The 26704-nt window shown below is 43.5% G+C and overlaps 1 protein-coding gene across 2 annotated transcripts; it reads right to left on the bottom strand.

Moving 5' to 3' along the window:
* Positions 1-268: 268 nt before the first annotated feature.
* On the bottom strand, positions 269-26659 carry SCNN1G (sodium channel epithelial 1 subunit gamma). 2 transcript variants are annotated; one of them, XM_044304880.1, is made up of 13 exons: positions 26549-26659; positions 21036-21365; positions 12400-12700; positions 11590-11783; positions 8908-9011; positions 8659-8822; positions 7657-7755; positions 7362-7479; positions 6316-6394; positions 5808-5865; positions 5229-5290; positions 2398-2473; positions 269-2138 (listed from the first exon to the last, which is right to left on the bottom strand). In XM_044304880.1, exons 1-13 carry the CDS (start codon positions 26629-26631, stop codon positions 1755-1757), a joined length of 2052 nt encoding a protein of 683 aa, XP_044160815.1. In that variant the 5' UTR covers positions 26632-26659; the 3' UTR covers positions 269-1754. The 2 variants fall into 2 exon arrangements, with proteins under 2 accessions (XP_044160815.1, XP_044160816.1); XM_044304881.1 differs by lacking the exon at positions 26549-26659 and adding an exon at positions 24713-24940.
* Between the last annotated feature and the right edge of the window lie 45 nt (positions 26660-26704).

The raw sequence follows: 26704 nt of genomic DNA, 5'->3' as shown, positions 1-26704 counted from the left end.
GACCAAATCTGAGGCCTTCAACACATGGCACGTTGACAACCAAGGATATAAGCTGTGCAAAATGAAGGACATCAAAATATCACCAGTTGGGGTTCCCTTAGAACTGGAAAGGGGATTCAGTAACATTGTCATTATAGGCTTTCATATTTCCACCCATAAGAGCTTTGGACTTTTCCAGGAACACATTAACTCAAGCCCCCATGGACTGAAGGGCCATAAATCAGGACGGTTGCCAGCTGGCTGATTCACAGAAGAGTTGCTTCATTGATTCTCAGTCATGATTATTCACAATATTTTATTAAAAAAATATTCATATGAATGTAAATATGCCATCATATACATACATGCCTCATACATATACATGAGTTCCCTGCTCGGTTAACCTAAAGGCACGTACATCGTTAGAGAACATATATTGCTTGACCCCTTCTTCTGTGGCCATAGAACAGGCCAATAAGTTTTGTACATAGCAGCATTTTGTGCACAGCACAATTGTGCTCGAGCATATTGACAACAGTAAAAGATAAAAGTAGAATTGTTCAGTAGTCATTAAACGTTGTCACAATCATCTAAAACACTCTAAAAGTCTGATGGAAAGACAAATGATGAGAGAGACGCTAGATGATCTTTGGGTCTCCGTGATAGCCAAGCTTGATGAAGAAACACAAGGCTATTTCATAGTAATTGATTTGATCTAAAATAACTCTTCGTTGGTGTCAGATGTTGCCGCTACCCCAATACACACAATCTTCAGTGGGATGGCTCAACGTGAAGAGCTGGTAAGCTGGTGTTGGCCTTGGATACCCATTCAAAACCTGAGGAAGCTTAACACATTCATAAGGTCAACATTGTGGTCCAGATAGTCCATCTTGCCTCAAGCTGGCAGTAGACTTTTTGCTAACTGTCCATGCCAGGGGTGCTGGTGGACTGTGCAAAAAACATGGTATGCTGTAGGATACTGGGAAGACACAGATTCAATCAAATTTGGAGATCACTGCTAAGGACAGTTACAGGACACCATGCATAAGACCTGGGACACATGCCCATGATGCCCAGGACTGGCGACACCACATATCCAATTCCTAACAATTCACTTCAATTAACTAACTGAAGGAATTAGTCTTTGATTAAAGGCACAGTCCGGTCATTATGAGTGAATCACAGCATGTAAATGCCTATCTGCCAAGTAAAAAATTCCAAATATTATCTCCAACCACAAATTAGAAATGTTTTGATACTATGCTATGACCATTTTCAGCATGACGACTTTAGCTGTCTATGGCCAAGGGATCTACTGGATAGCAATATTTTTTGTTTTAGTGTTCCTTACACTAACCAGGCAAGGACTGCCACCAGGATACCTCTTCAGAGGAATAGGATGTGCAAAAATAATCAGCGTAATGTACAAAAATTTAAGAACTAGTGGTCAGTTGACCAAGCTACAGTAACAAATGTTGACTTTTCTGTCAACACAATTGTGGCACATTGTGAGGGATAGAAGACCTTCTTGAAGTATACACTAAATACTAAACTAGCACCATATACTGTATAAAACATTAGCTACTGAGAATTTTACATAGAAACAGCCCTGGAGTCTTCCAAAGCATTAAATGTCTCTGAATTGGTTTAAAATACAACCAACTTTCATGTTGTTGTTCTTTATTGATCCCTTTTGAACTATGGCTTCTTAACAAAAGCCTTGGAAACAATCTCTCCTTTAGGAAACGTTTCTAAGAGGAGAACGATTAATTACTTTACATTTCTTCTATTTCATCATCAAAGTTCACAGGATGCCCACTGAAAGTTGATTGTATCTGAAGAGACCTGTACAAGGGAGGTGGTGTTCTTGGTACTTGGCAGTTGTCCACGTGAGGAAGATGAAGAGCTGTGTTGAATGTTGGTGGATCTTCTTCCGTTAGGCCAGGATTGTCATGACCGGCCATAGAATCAGGGTGCTGCAGCTCCTCGTCTTCTTGTTTACGTGTTTTCCACCATTTAATCAGCTTTTGCCACTTCGGACGTAAGACCACCCAAAAAGAGTCAATGAGGAATATCTCCACAATCTCAAGCACGCAGACCATGGAACAGCTCATCCAAAGGCCCAACTGACCTCCGACGTTTGAAAGAAGATTTGTGAGCTATTGATAGAGAAGAAGGTGAGTTAGAACATCTGTTTTTAAGACATTTTTAACTCACAGTGGTCATATTTCATGTTCCCAAAGTAACAGGACTTGAAAAGCAAGAACACACATGCCCTGGTGGCTAAGGGAGCCCAAGGGCACCTCCACCCCCTGGCACGTTGTTTGGAGGAGGGGGTCATATTACAGACTTTGCATTGGAACCCAGAAGCTTCAAGTAGAGTTTCTGGTCACAGGAAAGGGAGCAGAGAGGACTTACACTGGAGGAAGGACTTTCAGCAATAGTTCTGAGGTTCAAGTCTTGGTAGAAAATGTCCAGATTTGCTAGATCATTTCTAAAAGAAAAAAAAGCAGAAGAGGAATTCTAAGTACATGAACGTGCTATCAACTTAAAAGGGTTTCCCCCCAAGAAATATTCCACATTTTTCATAGCAGCACCTAGATCTGAATACTTTTGTAATTGCAGGTAATTCAAAATGTTGTGCAGCCACTGAGCTATTCAATAAAATGTATGTGTATAGCGCCACCTGCTGTTTGTTCTTTTCCTTATTTCTCTGTCCACCTCACTGAGATGGGTACACATGCTCAGTTTAAATCTTCACATTCCTCACCAGCAATATTTCCTCCCCCAGGCTGTCCGCTTGAAATACATCTAGCAGAACAATTGGAGCCATGAATAAGGAGATCTCTGGATCCACGTGAGGTACAGGGCTGGTTTTAGCTTTGTTATAAGGTATTGTCTTGTACTATATGATGTCTGATTTTCATTTTTTACATCAATCATGGCATAACCCCTTTAAATACTTAGTCCAGGTGGACCAATATTGGTTGAATTAAAGAGGCTGTCTAATGTACAAAAGCCATTTTCATATACCCTGTTAGAGAATTCTGAATTTATGGAGAGGTATCCCCTAATTGGTTAGAGTGGAGAGTAGTTACATATGGAGGACCTGCCCCGTTCTTGCATTACCAGGCTATACAGAGACATGTGTAATACTCAGTTTCCCCTGTGGTGGCACTGAAGGGAACCTGAACACTTGGCAGGTTTTCCCACAGATTACAGTTGATCGCTGGTGATTTTAGCAAGTGGACACTTTTTTGATCAGCTTATTGTCAAGAAAACCAGGATTGTCCCAAGCAGAGAACTCCTATTAGGGAAAGGCAGTCTTCCTACTAAAATAATCCTTACCAAGTACATCATTAGGTGAATACATAGTAGGGTGCACCTCTCATAGGAATATGTACAGGTAAAACTCGAAAAATTAAAATATCGTTCAAAAGTCCATTTATTTCAGTAATGCAAATTAAAAGGAATTGCATGAATGCAGCTTAAAATTAGAATTTTGTGAAAAGGTTCAATATTCTAGGCTCAAAGTGTCACACTCTAGTCAGCTAATTAATCCATACCCCCTGAGCAAAGGTGACCTCAAAACTGTGACTTTGGGGTTTCATAAGCTGTAAGCCATAATCATCCAAATTATAACAAATAAAGGCTTGAAATATCTCGCTTTGCCTGTAATGAGTCTCATGTGTTAGTTTCACCTTTTAAGTTGCATTACTGAAATAAATGAGCTTTGCACAATATTCTAATTTTTCGAGTTTCACCTAGTGAAAAGTAAGTGTGAAACCAGCATACGTTTGCCCATATTGATCACTGCCACCTACACAGTCCACAAATTAGGCACTTCCCTGTTTGTGCAGATACTGCCCTGTTTTAATTTAGGAAAGTACTAATTAAATCCCTAGTAATTCTCTTGACTTAGATATTTTATATGAAGCCAACAATGTCAGCAACCTTCTTAGGAAGATGACAATGTGGTAAATCAATACCGGTAAAATGCAAGCTCAGATGAGCAGGATAGTGCTGATGTCACTGCATTACATAATATATAAAATGTATAATTTGTCACAGCCTACTTAGAGGGGTTGTCCACCTGAGACAATCCCTGTTTTTTTTTAGAAGCGTTCCCCCCATGATAAGCTGACCACTACATGTCCTGTTATTGGGAATCTCAGCGATCAGCTAGAAACTGTCGAGAACCTGGCAGCAAGTGTTCAATTTCCCTGCAGCGCCACCACGGGGGAAATCAAGCATTACACACAGCTCATTGAAATCAGTGGACTGTTTATGTAATGATTGGAGATGCTGGGTCCTCCAAAATAAGAGATGGCGTCAGGAGTTTACAAAATCCTGTGCTGAGAGGGCTGCCATGCAGACCAGTCAAGCCCCGGCTGGTCAACTTATCAGTGAGGCTAGAAGTCGAGCCAATCAGGTCCCTGGCTCAGCGTCCAAACCAAGAGCTAGGCGAGGGATTTAAGTCAGTCACTGAGTCATGGCCAGCTGCTGGTGATTGTGTAGAGTCTCCTGGCTCTCTTTGAACCTGCTCACTGTTGCTGGTTAATCCTCTGTGTACAGAACATAGCTTGCTTTCTGGATTAACCCCTTCTCTCCTGAATTTTCTTCTACTGATTCTCCTGGTATTGTGACGTGGCTCTGCTATTTGGGTCCTATCTGTGTCCCCTGGTTCTGACCATGCTTATCTACTACTCTTTTCCGCCTGGTCATTCTGGTTGATCCACTTTTAGCAAGCATGCGCCAGTTTTCCGCTACCTTATTTCACAGACATAACTTGGGTCCCTAGCAGCCAAGTCCATCCGGCCTTGTGGCCAACTCTAGTGGAGCACCTAGCGGTAGCCTTAGCTTCCTACCAACTGTGGTGGTTAAGGAAGACTGGTAGCAGTTTCTGTGTTTGCTGGCTGTGGTTCCGGATGACGTGGAAGAAAGTATTCCATTATGGATGAGATTTGTAGTCCCTTTTGGCTCTGGCTAATAAATGAGTGCCCTGAATGGAGCAATCCCATCTTTATCTAAGAAATAGGGTATGTGAGAAGGAATTTTCTAAATGAGACAGCACCTTTAAGAATCATTATTGGCTTTTGTTGCTGCAGTAATAGCATTTAGCAACAACTGGCCAACGAAAATACTACAATACAACAATCCACATCAGAACTATTTTAACCCTAGTGAGATCTACAGAACATAGTATGTCTTTGCATCTATGCCCACCTCAGGTATCTGCAGATACTTACTTGGTCAGGTTTTTGTTTATTCTGCTTCCCAGCTCCCAGGACAGAACTCGTAATGTCCATTCCTGATTGAAAAGATAGACATGGGAAAGTTGTGAGATACAATACGTGCCTCATGGACCCACAAGATTGGGGGGGGGGGTCCATAGTACATATGCCTTCTCTTTCTGATCATTGGGAATCTGACTGATGAGTTTTCCATGAATCTTTAGAATAAAGACATGCTTCATGTGAATGGGGCCACATTCCCTGCTAGCAAAAACTTGGGAGATGGAGCCGCAGCCCCTTTAATCCCAAGATCGCGGCAAGCACATTCTGAGATGGGAATATCTCTTTAATCTAGCTGTCATTTAATGGGGTTCTTCACTATTTCTTCTCCTAAGCAACCAGGACTCCATTGACGCCTGCTAGGCTGTTGGGTCCATGCCATAGATAATAGGACTTTATTTCTTTTGCAGGTGAAGGCCAACCCACATACACATACTGTATGCAATGAAGGTCTGATGGCTTTCTTAAGAACAAGTAATGGTAAGCCTCTATTATATAGTTAGCCTTCAGGAGAAGGAGCAATGATCGTCTTACCTCAGCACTAATTGAGGGCCATTTGGCCACACTTCTGGTAAACGTCCATTCTTTAAAACTGAAAAGACAAAAATGTATATTCTCTTTATATGAGAGTCTAACACATACTTTCCCAAAGCGTAATGCAAGACATGGAACAAAGGAGGAGTAGTAACTAGAGAAGTCCCGGGGGAGATGAAAGGGATCAAGAAGCAAACTGGCAAGGTCATCCGGAGCCTAGCAATTGTTCGTGTTCCTGTTATGTGAGTATAATTGCTAAGAGTTAAAGGGGTTGTGCCAAGTTTGCAAGTGTTTCCATACCCACTGATCCTAAGAACTGGGGGGTCCCTTTTCCACGATCTGATGGAGCGACAGGTTGAGCAGGTGCCCTGTTGCTCCATCCATTTTGAGGATCGGTGGGGGAAGCGGCGGTGGGATCCCAAAACAATCAGTTAGTTATCCCCTATCTGTTAGACCATACATGCCAACAGCCCTGATTTTCTGGTGCGGTAAATGACGGAAATCTCACCTGCAGGTCTCGCGACAGGTACTCTGACACCCCAGCTCTTCCTCGACGAACTGTCTGTGCAGCTTGAAGTAACAGTAAACTAGAAAAACGGGGAGAAAAATGAAAAAATAAGCGATTGATAAATTATTATCATCATATACAAAGAATATCTGAATCTGATCTGTCAAATTGGGTCACAAAAGGGGGGGGGGGGCTTAAAAAGCTCTGCCCCAAAGTGGGTGGTCCAAGGGGCAGGGCTTAAAGGGGTTGGCTCAGAAAAGGCCATCAACATCTGATTGTCGAGGTCCAACCACCTGCACCCTTGCCGCTCAACCATTTCAGAGTAGCTTCGTTGCTGAAGGTCAGCGCTGGAACTACACAGAGCTCCATCCACTGTGTATACACTTCAAGCAGCGCTCTGGCTACCAACCTCGTCCACTACACAATGGATGGAGCTGTGTAGTTCAGAAGCCAAGTTCCAGCATCGGAGCTATTCTGAAACAGCTGGGTACTCAGGTATTCTGGTTCGGAGTAAGCTAAGCTCAGTACTCCATGTCAGGCAGCAACTGCAAAAGCAAGTTTGATTTTAGGGTTTATGAAAAGAGAGAAAAAAGCCAGTGATTCTGATTTAACATACCCCTCGTAAGACCAGATCGTGAATGTGGGATTCAGGGTTGGGCTCCACATTGTAAAATTATATTGGTGAGCAGGGAAGGGTTCAAAGGCGGTGACTAGATTATATCATGAGAGGCTAGAGAAATCGGGCTTGGGAAAGGGATCTTATGTCCATGTAGACATGAGCGGTCGCTGCAAAGAACTGGCACAGGATTTATTCCTTCCAAGGACCAGGGGGCATTCCTGACATGTGGACGAAATATAAGAAATGGTTCTTTGCAGTTCGAGCAGTCACACTGTGTAATGGTCTACCTCAAGAGGGATTAAAAAAGAACGAGGGCAAGATGTTTATTTAATAGCCAATAGCGCTGGGGGCATTATAAGTAATCTAACAGGTCCATCAGACCGACAATGATATTCAAAGTGATGTAACCAAGAGTGATGCCACTTACTCCAACTGGGCATCTCATCAAAATTGCAGTATTGCGCCCCTTGGGGTAGTGGGTGGTCATGGTGGGCACATCCGCAGGTTTTCACCATCTCGATTTGGAAACAGGAATAGAGGCAAATCTGCGAGAAGGATGGACATGGACGAGATGTAATGTATGTAATAGACAAGGAGCAGTTTCCAGGTGTCCATTATCTATCTATCTATCTATCTATCTCATATCTATCTATCTATCTCATATCTATCATCTATTTAGCAATCTACAGTATCACATATTTTACCAACATATTATTATTTACCTGAAAAGTATATTTCTTGTTGTACAAGTTCTGGATAGGGACATCACTTCCGTCGATGGTGCATTCGCTGTACGGGCTACTTAACTTAGTAGATTCTGTCTGGAATAAACATACAGTGATCAGAATAGATTCTTTCATCACTCATCATTACATTTTTCCAAGTAAATTATAATCTTCCAACATCCAGAACTACCTGACTGACACCAATTACCCGGCCTCATATTTCACTTATGCTAAATTCTGATTTATTTCACGTCACGGGTATTAGGTGAAGCCGACATCAGGCGTGCAGCACACGTACATAGATCAATTAAGGAGGGGGGGGGGGTAGAAACAAGGGAAGTGATGTTATGAATCCATTAAAATGTAACTCATAATAATAGGCATTCAAATTAATTTCTCCAATTAACTATCCTGGGCAGAGATTCTTTCATTAGAAAGTTAGGATACGTCGTTCAGCCTGCCACGTGGCAGGGACGTCCAGCTGGTCAGTGTGGCCCACACTGCAGCAATCGTGCCTGGTTTCTATTAGTAGTAGTGCCCGTTTGAGTGGCATTCCCAGTGGAAAGAAGCCATATTGTCTTGGTTCAGGTTGTCTCTTGGATCTTCACTGATGTAACATGTCTCATCGACAATTTAACTAAGAAAGTCTGGTCCTGTTTTATACTAGTCAGAGGCCAAAGTAGTGTACTTCATGTAGAGCCAGTCAGGAGATGTGAAGACATAAGAAGACTTGTAGCATCATGGCCATCTTCAGGGCCATTTGGACTACTCTAGCAGAACCTTGTGAAGCTGGAAGATGTGTATCATTACAGTACAATTCAAGACGTAACTTGGAGCTCCTGGGCCTAATGCAAAATCTATAACAACCCACTTGCCATATGAGATCTTCATATGTGGTAGTTAAGTCTTTAAGCCCTCTCAGATACCTTCTACCTCTGCACTCCTTAGAGCTACTCTCTCACATTCAACTATTACACAAAGCACTCATTCTTCACCTACCAAATGCATCCCAATAGATGTTTCCGTAGCCGTCTCGAGTTCTGTTCCTGACTCTTCAATGAATGGAAAATCGTTTTGATCATGCACCAATATCTTGGCGCCTGCTGCTGTAACCAAGAATGGGTTGTAATCCTCTTCATCGATGTAGATGATCAAGTTCAGCCCTAAGAACAAGGAGCACCAAGACTGTTAATATACATAGGTAACAGCTTAACCAAGGTCATAGAAAATATATGCTAGAGTTCTTACCAGCCTCCGAACCACCCATGGAGGACTCCAACAGCTGCTTCTGCTGGGCATCATTGAAGGTGTAGCAGTTGCCATAAAGTGAATGGTTGAACAGGGTAAAGTTCCTGCAATGGAAATTAACACGGCCTTAGAGGTGGCTGAGACAAACATTGCGTGATAGGACTAATGCTCTTGAAGACGTTGGACATAAACTCAAAGCCATGGACAATGAAAAGGGTTGTCCACCTTGGATGGGTTCCACATAGTTAAGATGATCACAAAGTCTCTTCTGCTGGGAACCGATTGGCTGTAAACTGTGCAGGAACCTCACAGGATGTGTTCAGTTGCTCTTCAGCGCCACCACAGGGGAACTTAAGCAGTACACAGTGCTCAACAGATTGTCAGTGCAATGCAGGACAGGGAAGATCCTCCAGAATGGAAGTCGCTCCTTCTAACCCTTATACACTCTGGTCAAGAGAAGAGGACCCTAAAAATGGGTTATTCATACTAGATAATCCCTTTAATTCCAGAGGTTTAAAACCAGGGGTCTACATGCAGAAAAGGAAGCACCTCCCAGTGTGATACCTCCACACCACAGACCCCCATCGTTGGACTTTAATGCCCCCTTACTACAGTACGTATTGCAGAAAAACATATTAGTGTGTTACTTTTTATACTAAAATTGCCAATAGAAAGGGACTATCTCCAGCCTCCCCTTTCCTGACCCCCTAAAAATTTACGGTTACTCACCAATAGTATATGGCAAAGATGGCTACCATCATTACTATATAACATATTTCCAGTCAGTCACATGCTAATTGCATCTACTATTAAAGAGCAGTATAGTGAAGATACTCGCTACATGCTTGAAAGACTTTTCTTAATTCATTTGTTGTTTTTTTTTTGTAATTGCAATTACTACTTCATGCCTACAGAGGATTCATATCCGGGATCGCTGACAACACGGCGGCACTACCTAGAAATTTGCATAATGCCGTTATTTAAAATATCTTAATGTTGAGCTGGTCCGGCGGATGAGTAATGTCCAAGCAGACGGTAAAACCTGATAGGTATCCATGTGTCATATACTATATCGTACATAATCAGACGTACAGTAATCAGACATATAGCAAATGATAAGACATATAGTACACGCAGTGGCGTACTAAAAGGGTTGGGGGGGGGTGGGCGGTCCGCCCGGGTGCCGGCTCTCAGGGGGGTGCCAGAAGCAATGAGCGCTTTCATCGATACAGGTGGAAGCGCTCATTGCTGGAGTGCAGAGAGCTGGGTCCTGTCACTCACCGCTCAGCTCCCCGCGCTCCTCCCCTCCTTCAAGCCGGCGGCGCACAGAATGGTTTATTTTTTAATACAGAGAGGGCACAGCGGGCTTTATTACTATGGAGGGGGCACAGAGGGCTTTATTACTATGGAGGGGGCACAGAGGGCTTTATTACTATGGAGGGGGCACAGAGGGCATTACTACTATGGAGGGGGCACAGAGGACTTTATTACTATGGAGGGGGCACAGAGGGCTTTATTACTATGGAGGGGGCACAGAGGGCTTTATTACCATGGAGGGGGCACAGAGGGCATTACTACTATGGAGGGGGCACAGAGGGCTTTATTACTATGGAGGGGGCACAGAGGGCTTTATTACTATGGAGGGGGCACAGAGGACTTTATTACTATGGAGGGGGCACAGTGGGCTTTATTACTTTGGAGGGGGCACAGAGGGCTTTATTACTATGGAGGGGGCACAGCGGGCTTTATTACTATGGAGGGGGCACAGAGGACTTTATTACTATGGAGGGGGTACAGAGGGCATTCCTACTATGAAAGGGGCACAGAGGGCATTACTACTATGGAGGGGGCACAATGGGCATTTCTACTATGGAGGGGGCAAGGAGCCAAAGGGCATTACTACAATGAAGGGGGCACAGAGGGCATTATTACTGTGAAGGGGGCACAGTGGGCATTATTACTGTGAAGGGGGCACAGTTTGCATTATTACTGTGAAGGGGGCACAGTGGGCATTATTTCTGTGAAGGGGCACAATGGGGATTTCTACTATGGAGGGGGCACAGAGGGCATTACTAGCACAGTGGGCATTACTACTATTAAGGTGAAACAATGGGCATTATTACAATAAAGGGGACACAATGGGGATTATTACTATGAAGGGGGCACAATGGGGATTATTACTATGAAGGGGCACAATGGGGATTATTACTATGAAGGGGGCACAGTGGGGATTTTTACTATGAAGGGGGCACAATGAGGATTATTACTATGAAGGGGCATAATGGGCATTATTACTGTGAGGGGGCACACATCTGTACAAAACTACTGTTAAAGTTGTACAATGAGGGCAATACTACTGTGAGGGGGTACAATTTTTTTTAAGCATTGGGGGGGTGCCAGAGAAAGGACCCGCCCCGGGTGCCAAACACCCTAGGCACGCCACTGAGTACACGATCAGACATATAGCACACGATCAGACATATAGCACACCATCAGACATATAGCATATAACCATGATGGGGGATATGCTCCTGGACCCAGACAGACTGGCGAGGACCCAGCAGGACCGCCATCTAATGTCTACAGATATGATCCGTGTGCTGAGCCTTCTGTGCAGACTTGACCCTCAGAAATACCCACATGGAACACAAACTGGTTTTCCCAGGGGTTCAGAATACTAACCTGGCGTCACAGGGCTTGCCATCGAATAAACAGTTGATCAACAGCTCGTCGGCTGAGTAACCCATGTCAATCTTCTTCTCCATAGGTATTTTTGCCAGGATGTTCATATAGTGAAGCCGGTACCACTCCTGGATGGCGCTGGTGGCCGAGCTAAAAGTAAAGATTGTGCAGTCGGTGCTGTTGTTGGGGTCGCACTGTTATAAGACAGGAATGCCAAAATTTCATATATAAAGAATTCTAAAGCCAAGAACCTCACCCTCCGCTGCACTGAAGACTCTAGGGGCTTGGAATGAACTCTGAGCTCACATCTCCAAGCACCCCTTGCTGGTTCATAGAATTGGGATTGGTGACATGTAGACCTTGCAACGCTTTGAAGGGGGGAAAAAACAGATATTGCCCCATAGGCAATGCAGCAAAGTATGTAGCACTATAGGGGCCCTGCTCAGCTGCGGGGGGTGCTGACTGATTGGAAGTAGCAGCTAGTACAATTTTTAATGCAGTTTTTCAAATTTCCAAAGTTACTCCGAGACTGTTCTTCAATGATCAATGGGGGTCCGACACCCGGGACCACCTTGGTGTCTATAGGATGGTTTTCTAGACATGGTTTTCTTTGACCTGTGCAGAGGCCATTCTGCAGGGAAGGAGAGAAGATAAGCTGTGATATTTGCCTGTTGCACTTGATGGATCCTGTGTCCTCTATCTGTCTATCTAGGTATCACCTGTTGATGTAATCCTGCTTCTGGTGATAATGAGATGACTGCTAAGAAGTGATCTGTATAGAACAAGCAAAGAAGGTTCACCACTACTTACCAACTTGTAGCCCACAATGTTCTCATCGGTGATCTCTGCATTCCTGTGAGCCACCCTGGCATCCATGCTGCTCCTTTTTCGTGTGGCAATCTTTTCGGTCCCCACCTGATTGTCATTTATGCTTTTCACCGGAAATAGCCTAATCTTGCTGAAGTAATCGGATTCGGCTGCAGACATGTTTTGTGGCGTCCTTAAGTCTCTGCGCCTGCGACTTGAGGATTCTGTATATCCATATAGCTCTTTGAGGTATTGTAAAGTATCCTTTTCTAATCCGAGCAGATATGGTCTGATTACACTGTACCTGAAAAATACATAAATCAACAGATATGCATTATATAGTCAAGTGCAATTGGTTTAGACTAGTTGTCTCCCACCTGTGTTGTGAATCTACAACTCTCAACATACCCCGTCAATCTCAAGAATTTTGGTAGTCAGGGAAATAATTTCTAGCTGCCTTTGCTCACCACTAGGGGGAGCTTAGGAGCATGCTGCCTTCTATTTATAAATTGACTTCTATGATTAAACAGTATGCGCTTCAACTCCCCCTAGTGGTGGCTAAAGGAAGCCAACATTTTATCCTATAGCTCAGCTTTTCCCATTCTGTCACTCTCCAACTGCCAGCCACAGGCTGTTCGGCATGATTGGAGTTGTACTACTTTTGCAATAGCTGGAAAGCCGCAGGTTGGAGAACACAGATTTAGCAGGAAATCTGGGTCTTTGTAGGTGAAATGACATTTTAAGTAATGAATCAGCACAGACTTTTCCACTCCTACAAGTGCACATCCCAAGGGGGAGGAGCCTGACACAAGATTGAAGTCATGGTCTTCCCCTTCAAACTGGGCATTAGACATAACATAATGTATAGGATTTGTCAAATTAAAGGGGTTGTCCCATGAACAATATTCTACAGTTTTCAAACCAGCATCTGGATCTGAATATTTTTGTTATTGGCTGTAATTAAAAATGTTTTATAGCTACTAAGTTATTCAATGAAAGGAATATGTATAGCGCCACCTGCTGTTTGTTCTTTTTTCTGATTTCTCTGTCCTGCTCCCTGAGGTTGACATATATGCTCAGTTCCATCCTTCAACTGTCAACAGCTGCAGCAGAAAGGACACGCCCTGGGGAAAGGACACCCCCATCCTCTAAGCAGCCAGTTTGAAATACATCTAGCAGAGCAATCGGAGCATTGAATGGGGAGATCTCTGGATCCATGTGAGGCGCAGGACTGGTTCGATATGGTTTTTCATTTCACATTCAGGGTTAGGGTTGAATGAATTCATTTTACATTATTTGTGGGATAACCCCTTTAGAGGCACATGGATTCTCCCTCTCGCGTTGCGAATCTTTGTGTCATGCCCGCTCCTCTCAGGCACAGCACTGGGCAGAACTCAGCATGTAGCATTTGCCCGGTGTGCTCCTTTAAGGTGTTATCTACTATATGAGCGTATAACATATAGACTTTTATATACTGCAGATACATTGTAAAAGGTGCAGGCTTGTAATCTAATTACTAAGCAAAGCAAATATAGGTGTTTGCAGGGCAGGGAAGTTGTTACAATGTATCACTTTATACTATAGTCTGAGGCAGTGTTCCCTCTAAGCCCTGGCAGCTGCTGAGCGGGGTCGGCTTGAAGATGGGCAATGCTTGGTCAAAGGTGGGCGATAGGACAATGAAACAAGGGATAATCGTTGTATTTCATTATATATGTATGGTATAAGTTATACATCTTCTTGTATATAGTGATACGGACCATGCTGGTATAACCTGGGCATCTCCTGTATATAATTATATATGTACAGCTCGTATAAGTTATACATCTTCTGTATATAGTGATATGGAGCATGCTGGTATAACCTGGGCATCTCCTGTATATAATTATATATGTACAGCTCGTATAAGTTATACATCTACTTGTATATAGTAATAGGGACCATGCTGGTATAACCTGGGCATCTCCTGTATATCATTATATATGTATGGTATAAGTTATACATCTGCTTGTATACAGTGATATGGACCATGCTGGTATAACCTGGGCATCTCCTGTGTATCATTATATATGTACAGCTGGTATAAGTTATACATCTTCTTGTATATAGTGATATGGAGCATGCTGGTATAACCTGGGTATCTCCTGTATATAATTATATATGTACAGCTGGTATAAGTTATACATCTTCTTGTATATAGTGATATGGACCATGCTGGTATAACCTGGGCATCTCCTGTATGTAATTATATATGTACAGCTGGTATAGATTATACATCTTCTTGTATATAGTGATATGGAGCATGCTGGTATAACTCGGGTATCTCCTGTATATAATTATATATGTACAGCTGGTATCAGTTATACATCTTCTTGTATATAGTGATATGGAGCATGCTGGTATAACCTGGGTATCTCCTGTATATAATTATATATGTACAGCTGGTATAGGTTATACATATTCCTGTATATAGTGATATGGAGCATGCTGGTATAACCTGGGTATCTCCTGTATATAATTATATATGTACAGCTGGTATAAGTTATACATCTTCTTGTATACAGTGATATGGACCATGCTGGTATAACCTGGGCATCTCCTGTATATCATTATATATGTACAGCTGGTATCAGTTATACATCTGCTTGTATACAGTGATATGGACCATGCTGGTATAACCTGGGTATCTCCTGTATATAATTATATATGTACAGCTGGTATAAGTTATACATCTTCTTGTATACAACGATATGAACCATGCTGGTATAACCTGGGCAAGTGGGCGTCTCCTGTATAATACAGGCTAATACCTAGGTTATACCAGCATCATGGTCCATATAACTGCAAGATGTATAACTTATACGAGCTATACATAAAAATTGATGCATGGAAGAGGAGATGCCCAGGTTATACCGTCATAGCCCATATCTCTGTATACAATGAGGGGGCCATCATTCTAGTGCTAGCAGGGAGACACATCGCGGCCGCTGTAGCGCTGCTGAGTGCATTCTAACTCTTCCTCTCCTCGTACATTTACCCTTAGCTGAAGGGAGAAGAAAAACACCCCACTCATTAAAGACTCAGGCTAGCCTCTAAGATGGCGCCGCTGCCGCCTGTATGTTACCACGCCCTGCAGCTGCGAGCTCAGTCCTCCTCTTCCGGTCGGATAAGAAGGAGGAGGCAGCAGCAGCGCGGCCATATGGGGTAGGCGGCGCCCCGCTGAGCGGCACACGGAACGTCCTGTAGGAGAAATAAATGTAGGCATTTTGCCAGCAGGGTGAGCACTGAGCGGACTTTAAAAACTTGTGAGAGGGGGCACTGGTCCGAGGCCATAGAAACTGGAACAATGCATTCCTTCTTCTCATCTATAACCGCGGGTTATATCCCTCAGCTACAATATTTTCATGTCTTTGTACCGTGTCGGAAAGAAAGAGGCAGCAATTACAGATGACACAACGCGTTTTGTGACTTGCATTGTATGGGAAGGATGGGTAAAGCAGAAACACGCCGCTCAGCTAATGGATGTTATGCAATGCATATGTATGCCCATATTATATTTATGTCGTGTGGGAAAAGAAACATAGCTCAAAGCGAATCAGAAAAAAAAACGGACTTACTCATAGGCGCTAACTGACCGTAATGTCCTGGAAATCATACGCTTAAAAGGATATGTTCAACTTTCAACCAAGCATAATGCCTGGCAGGGTTGATCCTGCTGAGTAAAATTATACTTCAATCAGGCAGATCTGTTGAATGGTTCCTGAGTAATCTGACTTGTTAGTAATATGCAAATCAGGTCTTCGGTGCACCGAGGGGCGGCATTGCTCCTCTGCTTTGCACTGTCAGCCACTCCTCTCCCCTGGATTGACCAGATCAGCCATCCTGTCTGTGCCTGTAGTCTTGTCCCTGCACTATAGATTACACCTGGGGAAACAGATGCGGATGTACTGCGCATGCGCCAATCACATCATCCTGAAGCTGAAGGAAGCCGAGCACCTTCTCTTCCGGGTGATAGATGAAGTCAGGGACGCATAATGTAATCTAAGAGGAGAAGGAGTGAGATTACGGGTCCAGACGAGATGCCTGGCCTTGTGAATTCCCCAAGCGAGCAGAGCAAAGAAGCTCTGGTGCAGAGCGGAAAGTGCCCGACCCACGGTGCACCAAATACCTAATTTACATATTAATAAAGAACAACACAATGGAGGAAAATAAATGTGGTGTCTCAGTAGTAACAACCTTACCAGGCAATTTGCCTGGTTAGAGAGTTGGTCCTGCAGAAAATGCCCTTCAGAACCCCCCCCCCCTTTATATATTCAGTGATAGATATAATCTCAATAAAAAGTAGAGTAACTTTGAAAATACATAACTTATTACCTAGCTTCTACTGCTCCTGGATAATATCTGTTAGAGCTGCATTCCCAATTCTGCTGGTTGCTACAGGGAAACAGTCAGCAAGCCTGTCGACAGACACGCCTCTAACAGCTTATCTAAGTTGCTATAATGACAGTTCTTTCTTCTTTCACAGCTCCTTGTCCATTGAGGACAAATCTCTACAGTGAGCATTTTGCAGACATGGAACAAGAAGAGAACGCTGGGGGGAGTTCAGCTCTGAAGGACACAGTATTGTGAATGCAGCTCGAGGCTAAAACACGGGCTGTAACTTGAGATCAGTAACATAATGTACATACAAAGCAGTCCTTTACTATATACCCTATACCAGTGATGGCTAACCTCTGGCACTCCAGCAGTGGTGAAACTACAACACCCAGCATGCTCCATTCATTACCATGGAGCTCTGACAACAGCCAAGCAAGTGTACATCTTGGGAGTTGTAGTTTTAACATAGCTGGAGTGTCAGAGGTTAGCCATCACAGCCCTATACCCTACTAGAAAGGAAGGTAGGATATGTTACCTCCACTTGTGTCCATGGACATGAGGACATGCTACCTCCACTGGTGTTCATGGACTTGGGGACATGCTACCTCCACTGGTGTCCATGGACTTGAGGGCATGCTACGGAACCTCCAATGGTGTCCATGGACGTGAGGACATGCTACCTCCACTGGTGTCCATGGACTTGAGGACATGCTACCTTCACTGGTGTCTATGGACTTGAGGACATGCTACCTCCACTGGTGTCCATGGACTTGAGGACATGCTACCTGTACTGGTGTCCATGGACTTGTGGACATGCTACCTCCACTGGTGTCCATGGACTTGAGGACATGCTACTTCCACTGGTGTCCATGGACTTGAGGACATGCTACCTCCACTGGTGTCCATGGACTTGAGGGCATGCGACCTCCACTGGTGTCCATGGATTTGAGGACTTGCTACTTCCACTGGTGTCCATGGATGTGAGGACATGCTACCTCCACTGGTGTCCATGGATGTGAGGACATGCTACTTCCACTGGTGTCCATGGACTTGAGGACATGCTACCTCCACTGGTGTCCATGGACTTATGGATGCCTTTGCCATAACTTGTTGACTTTTTAATTACTAGGCCGCTTTTTTCCATTCTTAACCAGATAATGAACCCGCGTGTCTCTTTAACTATTCTCCCTGAGAAGTGCGATGAGCAAACGTGCCCGGACATCACGTGAGATCACAAGATCCCTGCAGAGTGATGATTCACCGCTTTCACAAGCGCGCAATTATACTCCCAAGCCATAATCACTTTGAATGTGATAATTATTTATTAGCAGATGATTTTCCTTTTTTAATCTTCAAGATCTAAAATTATACCACGGGAACCGTCCAAAACACATCTGCCACCGAAGATGAAAACCTGACTACACACGTGTCACTTGCAGGCTCAGCTGACTTCTCTCGCCTTCACTTCCCGATCCAGGAATTGTGATCTCTACCGTACTTCCGGTCGGCCAGATTAGCCATCATTGGTTATTTTCTTTGTCATCCAGACATTACCGCTTTCTCTGTGACAGAACCCCCTCCTCTCTCCTCCCTCTCACAGCGCACAGACATGACTATTTTTTTTAGGCACCTTCTTCAGCATGCCTTCATGTCATCCTTAATTAAGTGATGGACATTAATTAAGGATACATAGCTTGTGTATTTACGCAACATAATGCCTGTTTCCGTGTACTTCTTAAGTGTTTAGTTGAAGAATGTGTCACAATATTTGTAAAGGATAAACAAGTATTTCACATACATGGAGCTCGCTGGTGGGGTTGGCTCCTTCGAGCAAGAAGAAGGAGATAAGAAGAAAGAACTTCAGATACACATAGATGGGTCTATGTAGAAGATTGCCAACTTCTGCATTTGGGTTCCCTTCAGGGTCTACTTCACACCACACACCCATCTCCTTGTCCGCCCAGTTTTTTAAGATTTCTTTCTCCTCCTTTGCACAAGACAGTGGCCTTCAGATGCCTAATAATATTGCCTGAGGAACCATGGACAAGTTCACCGCCCCAGTGTGTAAGGGTCAATGGGCCATATTGGCCTTTTCTTTTCCTTTCTTTTTAACACCCTTCCCTATTACCTATCAAGAATTTCATACTTACCTGTTCCCCACTATTTCGTTTTGGCTCTGTAGCTCCTGTCACTACCTGTCCACTTCTACATGGACAGAGTCACGTGCACCTCTGCAGCCAATTGCTGGCCTCAGTGGTGACTTCACTGACGCTTGGGGACAAGTCACTGCTGAGGACAGTCATTTGTTGCAAATGCGCATGTATGCCTGTCTGTGTGGAAGCTGACAGGCAGGGCCTGGAGTCCGGTGAAGACAGCCAGCAAGCCGGAACGGAGTGGTGGGGAGTAGGTAAGTATAGACTTCTTCATTGGTACTGCTGGGCAGTGAAGGGGACAACCCCTTTAAAGGCTATGGACAACTTTGGGGCAATTTTATATGATTGCATTTTACTCATTTCAGGCTAAAAATATATTTTTTTCAATTGGTCTTTATTAAAAATGGGTTAAAAAAAATCTAGTCTATTTGCAGACTGTTACTCCTGCTTTCCGTCAGCTGACTGCTCATGTGAAGCCTTATCTCTTACCTCATAAAAACTCATAGCTAAACTCTTTATTAAACTGATAAGAATATGGCTTCAATGAGGGTTTATTAGGTAAGGTGATCAGCGATAAGGCTTCACATGTGCCATCAGCTGATGGGATGAGAAGTAATAGACTGCAGACATTTTACAATAAAGACTAATTGAAAAAAATTATTTTTAACCCAAAATGAGTAAAACGCAAAACAAAATAAAAAATTGACCCGAAGTTGTCCATGGCGTTTAAGGACTCGGTAAGTGTGCAGACAAGGGATGAGAAAGGAAATGAGGACAAAAACTTTAGGAGGTCCCAGGTGATGTAGTGACCTACACAATACAATATTCATGATTCTTATAGAAGCCACAGACATTTTAGCATCTACACCAATCCTCGGACCTCCCCATTGTTCTACCAGACCATGATTAGACCCTTTTAAAAGATGGTTCCATGAAAGTTAGACCCTTTTAAAAGATGGTTCCATCAAAGTTGTAACCTGAAGATTCTCAGCCGCTAATGCAAAATCTGTAATACAGCACCTATATATCTAAGTGCTATTTATTATACTGGGGTACGCGGCACAGGGTCCTTGGTGCAACTTCTACCCCTTCACCCTCTGCAGCTATGCCCAAAGAGTCTCTGGCCTGTTAGTACTTTATATTGTACTATAGAGGGAGGCTTCCAGGGTGGAATCTGGTGCCTCACTATATGACGGCACACAAAGTGTCTTTGGGTGTGGCGCATGGACATGTAGGGACTCTGTGTGCTGCCCCATAGGATCCATGCACACAGTGGTTCTCCTGGGTTGGTGCCTAGTTGTTGGTTGGTCTGGGGGCCACAATAGGTGGTCAACCCCAGGCCCTTGAGTAAAAAAGGGGATGACTCTATGAACTAGTAAGAGTCAAACAGCCAGTAATTTCTCCAAACCATGGCATCAGGTTGCCAATCTCTAACTAAATGTACGGAATAGTGAATTATCCGGGGTCACGGATTGCATCCTTCTACAACCATTACTAATATGATACAACAATCACATATACTATGATCTACAGGATACCTCTCAATCTGATATATTCTGCCATAGACATGGAAGGGCTGAAGTAGTCACTTAAAGGGGTTGTCCTATTTAGAATATCCCTTCTTTTCAGAAGGGCATCCTGGCAATAAGTTAATTTACAGGCTGTAGGGAACCCAGTGAATGTGTTGGAGAAACCACCAGTCAGTCTCTTATTCCCCTGCATTGGGAAATGAAGCATTAGACTGTTTTAATTAAAATCAATGGTCTGTTTGTGGAATACACTAACATGCCAGAGATGGAAATGCTCAGCTCCTTAAATCTTAGCTACATGGGCCCTTGTGACTGTGACATGAGAAGCATTGAGGCTACTTGTAGGAGGAGGGAGTCCAGCCCTGGTTGGTCTTATTCCCTTTGCAACAACCCTTCTCTCCATGGTGGAGATCATTTATGATAGCTATGGGGTAACCTGCTTTTGTGTAAGCGACTGGGGTGAACTATGGTCACCCCATCATTTTCAGGTTTTAGTTTAGTAGACCTCCCTCATCTTGATGGACATACAATCTGAATCCCAAACCACCCCTTACAATGACAGAGATCCCCCCCAGTTTCTTACTTGTAGGGGTTCATGTTGCAGACGGTGACGGCTGGAAACGTCAACTTCTGGAAGTTCACCGTGATGGAGACGCTCACGGAGTAATAGGACATAATCAACAGGGCACACTGCCAGAAGATCAGAGCCACCGCAGTCAACGTCAGGGCAATCCAGATCCATTTACGTAGACGACCCTTGGACACCACGATCCTCCGGCAGCCGTGAGTGTTGGTGGTCATGCAGTACCATTGCATCAACTCATACAAGGTTGGAGCTTGGGGACCCGTCACAGGAAGGGTCTTTTTGAGCTTCTGGGTGAGTTTCTTCTTAGGACCGTTAGACATTGTGAATCTGGAACATGCAAGATACATACTTGAGTACTGTGCCGTGTGCTGCATTTTAGGACTGTTTGCTGTGCAGGTCTGACCCCTCTTGGCAGTCAGGACTCTTAGTAAATAATATCTGGCAGGGCTTCAGCCACTTGCTTGTATAAGCGCATACCTAGATACGCATAGTTACTGTTCAGTCATCAAGTGTGGGTAAGGTTGGCAGAAACGATAGCTGTAATCTGTACAGGGGCAATATGGCCAGATGCAGCAGAGCTGAGTTTGCCATTGGTTCTGATGCATAATAACATTAGGATATATTATCTTAGACGAGCCTGCAAGCAACATAATAGGATCATTGAATCACAAAGCAGATCCTACAGTCTCGTTTGGTGCAAATGAACAACCGTCTGATTGTAACCGGTTCTAACATTAGATCGTTACATGGTATCTGTGGAATGTGTCTGGATTATGTGTTGTATGGGATAGGAATGACCCGCTGAATAATATGATGCAACCGTGTAACATGGAAGCTTATTATTTCCAGCAAAAGAGAGAACAAACATTTCTAGGACACAATTTTGTATGGGCTCCACCACAAATGTCTGCAAAATGTAGAATTCTTCCTAAATAAGAACAAATCTAAACTTCATGCAGGTGCTCCAGAGTCAGACTAAAGCCGGTGCTCCAAAGTCAGACTAAAGTCGGTGCTACAGAGTCAGACTAAAGCCGGTGCTCCAGAGTCAGACTAAAGCCGATGCTCCAGAGTCAGACTAAAGCCGATGCTCCAGGGTCAGACTAAAGCCGGTGCTCCAGAGTCAGACTAAAGCCGGTGCTCCAGAGTCAGACTAAAGCCGTGCTCCAGAGTCAGACTAAAGCCGGTGCTCCAGAGTCAGACTAAAGCCGGTGCTCCAGAGTCAGACTAAAGCCGGTGCTCCAGAGTCAGACTAAAGCCGGTGCTCCAGAGTCAGACTAAAGTCGGTGCTACAGAGTCAGACTAGAGCCGGTGCTCTAGAGTCAGACTAAAGCAGGTGCTCCAGAGTCAGACTAAAGCCGGTGCTCCAGAGTCAGACTAAAGCCGGTGCTCCAGAGTCAGACTAAAGCCGGTGCTCCAGAGTCAGACTAAAGCCGGTGCTCCAGAGTCAGACTAAAGCCGGTGCTCCAGAGTCAGACTAAAGCCGGTGCTCCAGAGTCAGACTAAAGCCGGTGCTCCAGAGTCAGACTAAAGTCGGTGCTACAGAGTCAGACTAGAGCCGGTGCTCTAGAGTCAGACTAAAGCAGGTGCTCCAGAGTCAGACTAAAGCCGGGGCTCCAGAGTCAGACTAAAGCCGGTGCTCCAGAGTCAGACTAAAGCCGGGGCTCCAGAGTCAGACTAAAGCCAGGGCTCCAGAGTCAGACTAAAGCCGGTGCTCCAGAGTCAGTCTAAAGCAGGTGCTCCAGAGTCAGTCTAAAGCAGGTGCTCTAGAGTCAGACTAAAGCCGGTGCTCCAGAGTCAGACTAAAGCAGGTGCTCCAGAGTCAGACTAAAGCCGGTGCTCCAGAGTCAGACTAAAGCAGGTGCTCCAGAGTCAGACTAAAGCCAGGGCTCCAGAGTCAGACTAAAGCCGGTGCTCCGGAGTCAGACTAAAGCCGGTGCTCTGGTCAAAGGCTGTCACACAGATCAGTGTTTGGTCAGTGATTTCCATCAGTGATTTTGAGCCAAAACCAGGATTGGAGCCTCCACAGACATAAGGTATAAGGGAAAGATCTGCTCCTGTTCTGTGTTATAGATGTGCACCTGGTTAAGGGTCCCAATCACTGATGGAAATCACTGACCGAACACTGACTGTGTGAAAGCAGCCTAATTCTGTCTGATTCGGGGGGTCCATGACTTCAAGACAATGGACAATACATATTTGAAGGGAGCATATTGTGGGCTTCCAGAAGAATGGCATTGTGGGGGCTCATTGAAAATGGTTGAGCGTTGTTATTTTAAAACATTTAATATGTCTATCTACATTATCTATCTATATTATCTATCTATCTACCATATATCTATTTATATTATCTATCTACATTATCTATCTATATTATCTATCTATCTATCTATCTATTTATCTATGTATCTATCTACATTATCTATTTAAAGCAAAAATCTGACAGCACTACATCTAACTGAAACAGCCAACTTTTTGCTTGAGAAAGGCTCTAGTGTTGACTTTGGGGTTTCATAAGCTGTAAGCCATAATCATCCAAATTATACCAAATAAAGGCTTGAAATATCTCGCTTTGCAGGTAATGAGTCTCATCTGTTAGTTTCACCTTTTAAGTTGCATTACTGAAATAAATTACCTTTGCACCATATTCAAATTTTTTGAGTTTCACCTGTATATATATCATTTATCTATCTCTATCTATCTATCTATCTATCTATCTATCTATCTATCTATCTATCTATCTATCTATCTATCATCAATGTATATATATATATATATATATATATATATATACAATGGTCCCTTAAGTTACAATATTAATTGGCTCCAGGACGACCACTGTATGTTGAAACCATTGTAAGTTGAGTGATTGGTTCCAAAGCCCCAAAATGTCATCCAGGATAAGAGAAAATTAAGATTTAAGAAAAATAAGCAGATAACTAAGACAAATGGGACAAGTCCTTACATATAACAGTCAGGAATAGCTGCTAACTACCGACTAATCCAGCTAGTTTACCAGAGAAGTGACCTTGGTTGGTTGGACCTGAGTCGGAGACATTGTATGTTGAGTCTAGTTTCAACTTACGATGGGTCAGAAAAGACCGCTGTATGCTGAAAATACTGTATCCTGAGGGAGCACTGTATCTATATATAAATAATGTATCTATCTAAGCAATACAACAGACGGCAAAGTGCTGTATTAATACCTTGCTCCACAAAAAAAAAACAATAACCCAATATCCTTCGTGCACACATGACAATCTCATAAAAGCTGAGATTTGTGGAGCTGTTTGCTAGTCTTCTGCCTAGAAAGCTGGAGATCACTGACCGCTCAAATGTTCTACAAAGGTAAGGAGGTAAGGATTAACCCCCCCCCCCCCCCCAATAATAATCATTTAAAAAAAAATAAAACATTTTTGTTGTCCATGTGATGAAATAAAAAGAACCAATCCAAGAGTCCTGGCAAATAGCACCACATATCTCAGTTTCCTGGACCCCAATGAGCACATGAAAAACTGCAGTATAGAAAAACCAAGCTAAAAACAATGTGCATTGGCCACATGGATGAGGCCGTATAAGGCAGAAACGCTCACAATATGCCGGACATCAGCACGCGGTGATACGCCCATTACAGGCAGCCCCCTATATTGTCTACACGGGGGCCGCATAGACCTCACCTGTCTGAGGGATGTGGATGCTGAATGTGAGCGGGATCCTTCTCTCTGCACTTATGAAGATTGTCCAGATATGTACTGAATGTTCTTGTCTATGTTCCTGGCCAGGTCTGGTTGGAAGCAGTAAAGACTAGATCCCCTGACAGGTACAACCGGCCTGCGCCTATGGTAGTTATTCCTGCTCACAGGCCAGATGTCACCTCCATAAAATCATCCGCAGCTATTCATATCCCCGTCCTATGGTAGGAGACTCCAGGGTGGTGATGGGAGGAGGAACGTTTGGGAGGACCTGGGATAGCCTCAGCATTAACCCAGGAGATAATTTTATAGGATCATCAGGTGCAGCACATGTGGAGGTGACATATAAATAGTCTGACGATGACATCACAGATCCTTCCCGAGGGGACAATGTATTCCACTCAGTACTGCCCAAGAATATACACATCCACCAAGTAGTCAGTATACAGGAATGACAGAAAGAAAGAAGATAGAGAGAGATAGATAGATAGACATACAGACAGATAGATAGACATACAGACAGATAGATAGATAATAGATAGATAGATAGACATACAGACAGATAGATAGATAATAGATAGATAGACAGACATACAGATAGATAGATAGATAGGAGAAAGATAATAGATAGATAGGAGATAGAAGGATATAAGATAGATAATAGATAGATAGATACAAGATAGATGATAGATAGATAGATATAAGATAGATAGATAGATAGATAGATAGATAGATAATAGATAGATAGATAGATAGGAGATAGATAGATAGATGATAGATAGATAATAGATAGATAGATAGATATGAGATAGATAGATAAATCCAGGAAATCCACGGCACTTCCTTCAGTAAAAACGTAAGTGTTTATTCACCAGAAATACAACGTTTCGGTTCTCACACTGGAACCTTTTTCAATCACTGCTGTGCGAACTGAAACGTTGTATTTCTGGTGAATAAACACTTACGTTTTTACTGAAGGAAGTGCCGTGGATTTCCTGGATTTCCTGGATTCATTAGTTTTTGAAGCCTGGATTGCTTCATCAGCCGCTGGCACCCGCCATCACAGTTACTGAACACTTGCTAGATAGATAGATAGAAGAGATAGATAGATATAGATAGGCTACTTTCACACTTGCGGCAGAGCGATCCGGCAAAACGTATGCCAACTGATCAGTCAGAAAAATGCATTGAAATGCCAGATCAGTCTTTCCGGTGTCATCTGGAAAAACGGATCTGGCATTTATTTTTTTCACCTTTTTTTCAGTCTGAGTTTGAATGCCGGATCCGGCACTAATACATTCCTATGTAAAAAAAAATGCTAGATCCGGCGTTCCGGCAAGTCTTCCGTTTTTTGGGCCGGAGATAAAACCGTAGCATGCTGCGGTATTATCTACGTCCTGATCAGTCAAAAAGACTGAACTGAAGACATCCTGATGCATCCTGAGCGGATTGCTCTCCATTCGGAATGCATGGGGATAAAACTGATCAGTTCTTTTCCGGTATAGAGCCCCTGTGACGGAACTCAATGCTGGAAAAGGAAACCGCTAGTGTGAAAGTACCATAGAAATATATAGATAGATTAGAGACAGAGACCAATTATATAATGATTAAAAAGGAAAATAGATAAATAGAGAGAGATATGAGATAGATACAAAAATAGACCAATTATATGAAAAAAAGAAAGACAATAGAGATGAGAACGGGATATATAGATAAATAGATATGAGACAGATAAATAAACAGACCAATTGAACGAAAGAGAAGACAGACAGATACATATGAGACAGACAGACAGATGGAGGTAGTATTACTGTGTGTCACCTGTATATTCCAGGGTCTCGGGGGATGTGGAGCTGCACAGAGGCTTCTGCTTGGTGTAGTCCCTCGGTGCTCGGGCTGTGCATCCTGGAGGAGCCAGTGCTGCCGACTGCTGGTCCCATCTCTGCCTCTGGAATCACTGCCTGAGCCCCAGTGCAA

The sequence above is a fragment of the Bufo gargarizans genome, chromosome 8 (assembly GCF_014858855.1).
Source record: "Bufo gargarizans isolate SCDJY-AF-19 chromosome 8, ASM1485885v1, whole genome shotgun sequence".
NCBI lineage: Eukaryota > Metazoa > Chordata > Amphibia > Anura > Bufonidae > Bufo > Bufo gargarizans.
This window is presented reverse-complemented; position numbering and strand designations above follow the sequence as displayed.

Excerpts from the sequence above, each read along its gene's own strand:
- SCNN1G (XM_044304880.1), bottom strand. The coding sequence starts at position 26,631 with ATGCACAGCCCGAGCACCGAGGGACTACACCAAGCAGAAGCCTCTGTG. Across the intron at positions 21,366-26,548 it reads CGAGACCCTGGAATATACAG|ATTCACAATGTCTAACGGTC; the intron begins GTGACACACAGT and ends TGCATGTTCCAG. Across the intron at positions 9,012-11,589 it reads GGCAAGCCCTGTGACGCCAG|GAACTTTACCCTGTTCAACC; the intron begins GTTAGTATTCTG and ends TTTCCATTGCAG.